The sequence below is a fragment of the Alligator sinensis genome, unplaced genomic scaffold (assembly GCF_000455745.1).
Source record: "Alligator sinensis unplaced genomic scaffold, ASM45574v1 scaffold955_1, whole genome shotgun sequence".
NCBI classification, from domain to species: Eukaryota; Metazoa; Chordata; order Crocodylia; family Alligatoridae; genus Alligator; species Alligator sinensis.
The window spans coordinates 504,126-512,720 of NW_005842791.1; the positions used below are offsets into that span (position 1 = coordinate 504,126).

Below are 8,595 nucleotides of genomic sequence, written 5' to 3' on the forward strand. Positions count from 1 at the left end.
GACGATAAAGCGGGCGGGCGGCACAAGTGCCGCTTCTGCGCCAAGGTGTTTGGGAGCGACAGCGCCCTGCAGATCCACCTGCGGTCGCACACGGGCGAGCGGCCCTACAAGTGCAACGTCTGTGGCAACCGCTTCACCACCCGTGGCAACCTGAAGGTGCACTTCCACCGGCACCGCGAGAAGTACCCCCACGTCCAGATGAACCCCCACCCCGTGCCCGAGCACCTCGACTACGTCCTCACCGGTACCGGGCTGCCCTATGGCATGTCCGTGCCCCCCGAGAAGGCCGAACCGGGCGAGGAGCCCCCGACCCCGGCCCCTGAGCCCCGCAAGGGCCTCAGCGCCACCGAGAGCCTCACGCTGCTCTCCGGGGCGGCCACCCCCACCGCCCCGCAGGCCCTGCCCGTCTTCAACAAGCTGGTGCTGCTGAAGGCGGCCGAGGGCCGGGCCAAGGGGGACGAGAACACCCCTCCGGGCCGGGAGGCCGAGGCTGCCCGCCTGCCCCTGGGCAAGCTGCCCGGCTGGGCCCTGCTGGCCGGCCACTTCAAGGCGGGCAGCACCGGCTTCCCCTTCCCCTGTCTGCTGGAGCCGCTGGGCGCCTCGCCCTCCGAGACCTCCAAGTTGCAGCAGCTGGTGGAGAAGATCGATCGCCAGGCACCCCCTACGCCCGGGGTGGGGGGCCCCGCGGCGGCGGCCCCCTCGCCCCCAGCCCCTTCATCCTCCTCATCCTTGATGGCCGGCACCTCCCCCGGCGGCGCGGCTGCCCCCAACCAGTGTGTCATCTGCCTGCGGGTGCTGAGCTGCCCCCGGGCCCTGCGGCTGCACTACGGGCAGCACGGTGGGGAGCGCCCCTACCGCTGCAAGGTGTGCGGCCGCGCCTTCTCCACCCGCGGCAACCTGCGGGCACACTGCGTCGGCCACAAGGCCAGCCCGGCCGCCCGCGCCCACAACTCCTGCCCCATCTGCCAGAAGAAGTTCACCAACGCCGTCACCCTGCAGCAGCACGTCCGCATGCACCTCGGCGGGCAGATCCCCAACGGCGCCCTGCTCCCCGAGCCCCCCGCCACCCTCGCAGGGGAGGGACCGCGTCTAGCCCCTGCCCAGCCCCCTGCCGAGGGGCCTGCCCTGCCCCGGGATGAGGAGGAGCTGTCAGAGGAGGAAGATGAAGACGAGGAGGAGGACGACGAGGAGGAAGGCACTGACGAGGACTCGCTGGACAGCGGCGCCGAGAAGCCCCCGGGCGGCTCTGAGGGGGTGTCGAGCCCTGAACGGGAGGCGCTGCCAGCTCCTGCCAAGGAGGAGGAGGAGGAGGATGCTGGGAAGGCGGCAGGGGCAGGGGAGGGCAGTGCCCAGCCCAGCTCCCCTCCCCCGCCTAGGGAGGGATCGCCTCTGCCCCCCACGGGGGACCCCGTCCCCCCGAAGGCTGAGAGGGGAGGAGGAGGGGAAGCAGCAGGAGGCACCGAGGAGGAGAAGGAGGCTGCAGGGGCTGGCGTGGAGGAGCCACGCGCCGGCCGGGCCCAGGAGGGGGCAGTCGTGGCCTGTGGGGTCTGCAAGGAAGCCTTCCCTGACGGGGCCACACTACGCAAGCATGTCCTAGCTGCCCACCACCAGGTAAGGGCACCTGGGGCTGTTCCCACCCCAGCTATTCCCCCTCCCCTCAGGCCCCTCCGTTTGCTGTGGGCACTAACGGGTTACTCCCCCCCGGTGCCATGGCAGGTTCCCCTGGCATGGGGCTGTGGCCCGGCACGGCGCGGCCGGCGCCCTACCCTGGAGGGCCCAGTGCCGGTGCTGGCAGGGGGCACGGCCAAGCTGCAGGACTTCCTCTCGCGAGATGTGCCGGCCCAGTTGGTGGGCGTGGGGCCCCTGTCCTTCTGGAACCAGTATACCGCCTTCGTCTCCGCCGGTGGGCTGGCCTCCAAGCCAGCCCGAGCACCTGCCCTCGCTGCTGCGGCCCCGGCCCTCTATGGGCCCAGCCCGGGCCTCGCGCCCAGCCGGCCAGCTCCTGCCGAGGCCAAGGAGAAGCCCGTTGCTGGTACACTACTGCTGGGACCCCCGGCCCCCAGCGAGCCGGCCCCAGATGGCCAAGGGAAGGCAGAGAAGTAGCCGGCTCAGGAGATAACCCCTAGTAGCCCACTCGGCAGGTAAGGTCCCCTGCCCCCTGTGGACTCTCCCCATCCCTATTTAGCCATGTTCTGGGAGGGGCTTGGTGGGGTCAGAGGTCACTCGCTAAGATGCTTTAGGGGTCAAAGGTTGCTCAAGGGCAGGGGGGTCAGGAGTCAGTGGCATGGAGGTGGGGTCAGAGGTGGCTCCTGGGTGGGTAGAGCTAGAGGTCATTCAGTGGCTTGGGGCCAGGGCTGAGAGGGTGCATGGCTGGATCTGCGGTGGGGGGCCGGTGGTGCACGGGGTGGGGGCTCTGTCCGCTCAAGCCGGGCAGGGGTCAGTGCAGATGTCACATGGGGAGAGGTCAGCATGTGCTTGGCAGGAAGGTAGAGGCCGCTGGGAGGAGGTGGCTCATGGGGTAGGGCTGCAGTTCAGTTCAAGCAGCAAGGTGGAGCCAAATCAGAGGTCACAGGGATGTGGGTTCAGGGCTCGCGCGCCCTGGGCCAGCATCCCTCACCAGGGAAGGGGTCAGGAGGGTGCAGGCGACCGACCTGGCCTTTCCCCCTGCTGGCCCCCTAACCCTGCCTCCCCCTTTCCTCTCTCCGTCTCAGGGGTGGGGTAGGGCTGAAGGTCAGCTCAAGCAGCAAGGTGGAGCCAAATCAGAGGTCACAGGGATGTGGGTTCAGGGCTCGCGCGCCCTGGGCCAGCATCCCTCACCAGGGAAGGGGTCAGGAGGGTGCAGGCGACCGACCTGGCCTTTCCCCCTGCTGGCCCCCTAACCCTGCCTCCCCCTTTCCTCTCTCCGTCTCAGGGGGACGCTGCAGGAGGCCACGAGCTCTGCCGGGGAGACCGGCCCCCGCCTCCGCCCACCACGACATTAGCGGCAGTTTAGTCTTCTACTCTAACCGTAGCACGGAGGGACGGGGCAGGAGGCGAGACCCCTGCGCCGGGGCGGCTCCACCCCTGCCCCCCCCCGTAGCAGAGCGCCCCCTAGTGTAGAGCAGCATCCCGGCCACGCCAGCGGGGAGGAGCCCGGGACTGTGCTGGCCTCGACATTAAAGCAGTTTGACAAATCCCCCGTGGCCGGCTGTGACCCTCGCTGGGGACGGGACGGGGCGGGGGGACGAGGTGGAGACGTGCCACGTGAAGGTGGTATAGGGGTTCACGCGCTCCTATACGCCGCCCCCGAGCCTGTGGCTCCGGCCCCTGCTCTGCTCCCCTCCCCCACTGTTTGCCTGACATGCTTTTGAGCTGCTTAAACCCGGGCCTCCCTGGGAGGCCTCCATGGAGGGAGAGTCCCTGCGCTAATCCCCACACAGCCCTTCCTCCCTCCTTCTCTGGACCCCTGCGCTGCTGCCCTGAGCAGGAAGCAGAGGTGGAGGAGGGAGCAGGGTCATTGCACCCTGAGGTGGGGGAAACTGAGGCCCAGAGCAGTGCCTCCAGGACTGCTTGTCGGGGAAGGACCCAGGAAGCCAGGGTGTGCCACTCTGTGTAGGTGGGCTGCTCCCTAGAAGTGGCTGCATCTTGGGGTGGGGGCTGGGGGCTTGGGGGCACCAGGGGCTGGAGATTTCATGAGGCTGGAACAGGCCTCCTGCTGCCAGTATCCAAAATGGGCTCTTCAGCGTTCAGTGAGATGGGGGGAATGGAGGTGGGCGGAAGGTGATAGGGTACTTGGCGGAATCGCGGCAACTGGGACCGCAAATAGTCACAGACCTCTGGAGACGATGCCCAGTGCCAGTAGCCAACATGAGGGCAAGAGCTTCCTCATGCCAGTACCAGCATGGCTGCTTCCCGCGTCCCTCCCCCCACGTGACGCGGGCCCTGTTGTTTTTTTTTTCTTTTTTTAAATGACTGTGGGCAGTCGCTCTCCGGCCGTCCATTGGACAGGGGAGGAGAAGGGCGGCCTCTGGTGCCAGTAACGAACATGGCTACCCCCACAGTGGTAACAAGTATGGCCGCCCGGAAGAGGCGAGGCCTCTGGTGCCAGTCACTAAAATAGTGGAGGCGGAGGACGAGAGTGCGTGCACACCGCTGAACCCAATTGCTAATACGGCCGCCCGGCTTGCCCATACGAAATATGGCTGACGCCCATGATAAAAATGGCCACTGGGGAGGCGTAAAGCGAAAGCCGTTCAGTAAATAACCATAGGCAGCCGTTACGTAGACACCAAGCGTGCCCACTTCCAAGATGGCTGCCAACAGGCGCACATACCCGTAATCAAAATGGCCGCCGCAAGAGCTAAAGCCGGAAATGTTTCCAGGGGGACAGGTTTTTTCGTGAGCTCAGCTTTGAGTTGACTCCGTCCGTGGCCATTTTGGTTATGGGCATGTGTGTGTCGGGGGTCCATTTTGGAACTGGGCATATCCGCGCACCAGCCGTGCGCCTTTGAATTCCGTCCCCCGCGGCACTTCCGGTTGCCGGGGTGCTGCGGTGTTTGGGGCCCGGGCGGTGCCTGGAGCTGCCGGGACCATGTCGGACACATGGAGCTCCATCCAGGCCCACAAGAAGCAGCTGGACTCGCTGCGGGAGCGGCTGCAGCGGCGGCGGAAGCAGGACCCGTTGGGTGCGACGGTCAAGGAAGGGGCAGCGCTGGGGAGGGGGCGAGGTCAAAGGTCACGGGGAGGACTGGAGTCAGAGGGGGGGGGGCGGCTAGGGTCATAGGAGGGAGGGGGTCAGAGGTCACAGCGACTTCTGGGGGTCCTGGAGCGGTGCAAGGGCAGAGGTTGCTGACCCCCTGCTGCCCCCAGACCCGCGCAACCCGGAGCTGGCGCTGACGCCGCCCTTCCGCAGCGACAGCCCCGTGCTCGCCACCGCGCCCGCACCCAGCGCCGCCGCCGGCGCCCGCGACCGCGACCTGGCCACCGACCCCGAGCTGGAGAAGAAGCTGCTGCACCACCTGGCCGACCTGGGGCTGGCGCTGCCCACCGACGCCGTCGCCATCTGCCTGGCCATCTCCACGGTGCGCTCGGCTGCCCGCTCGCCTTCCCGCCCGTGCTGGGCAGCAGGCCCCGGGACACTGGGGTTTCCTCCCCTGCCACCATTAACCCCAGGCATTAACCCCCCTGCCTGGAGTTGGGATGAGAGCCAGGGGTCCTGGTTCCCCTGCTATGATCACCCCCTGGGGTGAAATGCAGGCAAGCCTGGCCTCCCCACTACATTCACAATGTGGATCCTCTTGTCTCCCTGTGGTTTGGTGACTTCAGACACCCCCTCGTCACTCCCTGGCTGGGTGCAGCCCTGTCCCAACGTGGGGCTGATCCGAACCCCCTCACCCCCCTGCCGGCTGGGGCAGTAACCTTGCCTCCCCTGCCCCCTCCCTCCAGCCAGAGGCACCGGCCACGCCGCGCAGCGTGGAGAGCCTGCTGCAGAAGTTTGCCGCGCAGGAGCTGATTGAGGTGCGCCGGGGGCTGCTGCAGGACGACGAGGAGCAGCCCACTCTGGTCACCTACGCGGACCACTCCAAGCTCTCGGCCATGATAGGTGCCGTGGCCGAGCGCCGGGGCCCTGCTGAAGCCGGGGCCGCCAAGCGCCGCGCGGACCAGGAGGGCGGGGGCGCTGTCTCCTCCCCGGCCGGTGCCACCCCCAGTGCCACAACCAGCGCAGAGCCTGCCAAGGAGCCAGCCAAGAAATCCCGGAAGCAGGCATCAGACCTGGACCTGGAGATTGAGAGCCTGCTCAGCCAGCAGTCCACCAAGGAGCAGCAGAGCAAGAAGGTGCAGGCCCCTGGCTGGGGAGGAGGGATGGGGCAGGAGGTGCTGGATGCCTCAATTCAGCTTCCAGAAGGGCAGTAAGGGCTAGTGAGTTAGAGGAGAAACTGCGAACCAGGACGCCTGGGTTGTATCCCAGCTCTGGGTGAGGAGCGTGGTCTGCGGGGGGTTAGGGCCTGGCACCAGCACACCTGGGTTTTGTCCCAGCTGAGAACAGAGCAAGGGTTTTGTAGGTTAAAGAAGGAAGTGCGGGACAGACAAGACTCCTGAGGTCTTTTCCCAGCTCAGAGTCTGGGGGAAGGCAATAGTGGATTACAGCAGAGGATCTGGAAACCAGGACACCTGGGTTCTACCTTGGCTTTGGCGTGGGACAGGGTCAATTAGAGCAGGGAGCTAATGGCCAGGACTCCTGGGTTCTTTTCATGGCTCTGGAGGGAGGAACCCCCAATATCCAGGGCCCAGCTGACCCCTCCCCGCTGACCACAGGTGAGCCAGGAAATCCTGGAACTGCTGAACACCACCACGGCCAAGGAGCAGTCGATTGTAGAGAAGTTTCGGTCGCGGGGCCGGGCCCAGGTGCAGGAGTTCTGCGACTACGGCACCAAGGAGGAGTGCGTGAAAGCCACGGGCGCTGAGCGGCCCTGTCGCAAGCTGCACTTCCGGTGAGAGACGTGTGCACACGTGTACCTGTGCACACCCGCACACACCCCCCCTCCATCGTGTCCGTTCCTTGCCATGGCTCTGCAGAGAGCAGGGGCAGGGGTTGAGAGCTGGGAGCTCAGCTTCCAAAGTGTGCTGATTGGTAGGGAGGGAGTGTCTGGGCACCCAGATTCCTGGGTCCAGTCCTTACCCCCAGTACCCAGTGGGGTTGCACAAGGGGTAGGACAGGGGCCAGGACATCTGGGTCCCATGCCCACCCACCACCCTGGTCCGCAGGCGCATCATCAACAAGCACACAGACGAGTCGCTGGGCGACTGCTCCTTCCTCAACACCTGCTTCCACATGGACACCTGCAAGTACGTGCACTACGAGATCGACACCTGCGCTGACCCTGGTGCCCCTGGCACCCGCGACCACAACCCTGGCCAGGAGCTGGCTCTGCCGCAAGCTGTGGGTGGCGACGCCAGCGCTGACCGTCTCTTCCCACCCCAGGTGCCCACTGCCTGAGGGGATGCTTGTTGGCAGGGACCTGTAAAACTGGGCAGGGGACGGTTGGGGTGGGAGGCAGAGCACAGGAGTCTGCCCTTACACCTCTCTCCCGGCCCAGTGGATCTGCTGCGACATCCGATACCTGGACGTGAGTATCCTGGGGAAGTTTGCAGTAGTGATGGCTGACCCGCCCTGGGACATCCACATGGAGTTGCCCTATGGGACGCTAACTGACGATGAAATGCGGCGCCTCAACATCCCCGTGCTACAGGACGAGGGCTTCCTCTTCCTCTGGGTCACTGGGAGGTACTGAGGGTCTGACCTGGCTCAGAGGGGTCGTGGGTGTCTCTGATGCAGGTCAAGGGTCTCACTGGGGCTGTCTCCCTCACAGGGCCATGGAGTTGGGACGCGAGTGCCTCAATCTCTGGGGGTGAGTGTGTACAAGTGAATGTGCCCCCACGTGTCCCCCCTCACACCCTTCCCAGCTGACCTCTACCTCCCGCCCCAGGTATGAGCGGGTGGACGAGATCATCTGGGTGAAAACCAACCAGCTGCAGCGGATTATCCGCACAGGGCGTACGGGGCACTGGCTCAACCATGGCAAGGAGCACTGCCTGGTAGGGACTGGGGGCCTGGTGCTGAGCACGGCTACTTGGTGGGTGCAGGGACGGGGTTTGCTGTTGGACCTGGGTCTCCATTGGGCCCCGGCAGCCCGTGCGCCAAGCTCAGCAGCTCTGTCCCCGGCAGGTTGGGGTCAAGGGGAACCCCCAGGGCTTCAACCGGGGCCTGGACTGCGATGTCATTGTAGCAGAGGTGAGTCAGCCGTGCCTGTCCCCTTCATTCCCCACTTTCCATCCAGAACCCCTGCTCAGTGCTGCCCCCTCCCCTTAGGTCCGCTCCACCAGCCACAAGCCCGATGAGATCTATGGCATGATCGAGCGCCTGTCACCTGGCACCCGCAAGATTGAGCTCTTTGGGCGGCCCCACAATGTCCAGCCCAACTGGTGAGTGTCTATGAAATGGGAGAGGCTGCTGGGACCGACTCCTGGGTCCAGCCTGGCAGCAGGGCTGGGACAGGTCCACAGTGTCCTTTCCCCCCTGATGCCCACTCTTGTCCTGGCCAGGATCACCTTGGGGAACCAGCTGGATGGCATCCACTTGCTGGACCCAGACGTGGTAGCCCAGTTCAAGCAACGCTACCCCGACGGTGTCATCTCGAAGCCTAAGAACATGTAGGGGACTGAAGGGGGAATCTTGCTCATGGGGACTGTTTTGTAATAAAAGAGAGGATGGAAAGAGGCACAGGCCATGTTGATGGCTGCAAGGAGCTGGGGGCTGCGCCAGCAGCTGGAGGCTCCCCATGTCCTGTTCCCCCCACTCTGTCCTGCCCCCCAGTGAGACCCTCACACTGGCTCTGTCCCCTCCCACTTTAATCCAAACCAGAACGAACCACACCACTGTCTGCCCCAGTATTCCCCCCAGGCCCTGTTCCCCCCTCCTCTGCTAGTCAGCCCCAGTACTCCCCCCAGGCCCTGTTCCCCCCTCCTCTGCTGCATTCCAGTCCGGCTTCCCATCACGCTGGAGGCCACGTGCAGGCCCCGGCCCTGACCCTGACCCCACAGGACAGGGCTATTTCA

The 8,595-nt window shown here is 65.6% G+C and overlaps 3 protein-coding genes across 3 annotated transcripts in view; 2 read left to right on the forward strand and 1 right to left on the reverse strand.

The window, feature by feature from the left end:
• On the forward strand, window positions 1-3,413 carry SALL2 (spalt like transcription factor 2; the record flags this gene model as incomplete). Its single annotated transcript, XM_006035037.2, has 3 exons — window positions 1-1,611; window positions 1,717-2,141; window positions 2,912-3,413. Coding segments are annotated over 2 exons (1,998 nt in total), but the record flags the coding sequence as incomplete, so codon positions are not given.
• Window positions 3,414-3,745: 332 nt separating this feature from the next.
• Window positions 3,746-8,457, forward strand: METTL3 (methyltransferase like 3). The gene is made up of 11 exons (XM_006035003.3): window positions 3,746-4,664; window positions 4,849-5,060; window positions 5,425-5,814; window positions 6,295-6,470; window positions 6,745-6,961; window positions 7,077-7,264; window positions 7,350-7,388; window positions 7,467-7,575; window positions 7,706-7,771; window positions 7,850-7,962; window positions 8,083-8,457. Exons 1-11 carry the CDS (start codon window positions 4,571-4,573, stop codon window positions 8,192-8,194), a joined length of 1,716 nt encoding a protein of 571 aa, XP_006035065.1. The 5' UTR covers window positions 3,746-4,570; the 3' UTR covers window positions 8,195-8,457.
• Window positions 8,458-8,461: 4 nt separating this feature from the next.
• Window positions 8,462-8,595, reverse strand: part of TOX4 (TOX high mobility group box family member 4) — a 3,808-nt gene continuing 3,674 nt past the window's right edge. Inside the window, exon 10 of the mRNA XM_025191145.1 lies at window positions 8,462-8,568. Coding sequence (XP_025046930.1) covers window positions 8,462-8,568 — 107 coding nt within the window. The remainder of the gene's footprint in view (window positions 8,569-8,595) is intronic.

Bases quoted from the DNA above. Each gene is read 5' to 3' on its own strand.
- METTL3 (XM_006035003.3), top strand. From the start codon at position 4,571: ATGTCGGACACATGGAGCTCCATCCAGGCCCACAAGAAGCAGCTGGAC. The intron at 7,389-7,466 runs GTGAGTGTGTAC...CTCCCGCCCCAG, and splicing joins GAGTGCCTCAATCTCTGGGG to GTATGAGCGGGTGGACGAGA. The intron at 7,576-7,705 runs GTAGGGACTGGG...TGTCCCCGGCAG, and splicing joins ATGGCAAGGAGCACTGCCTG to GTTGGGGTCAAGGGGAACCC.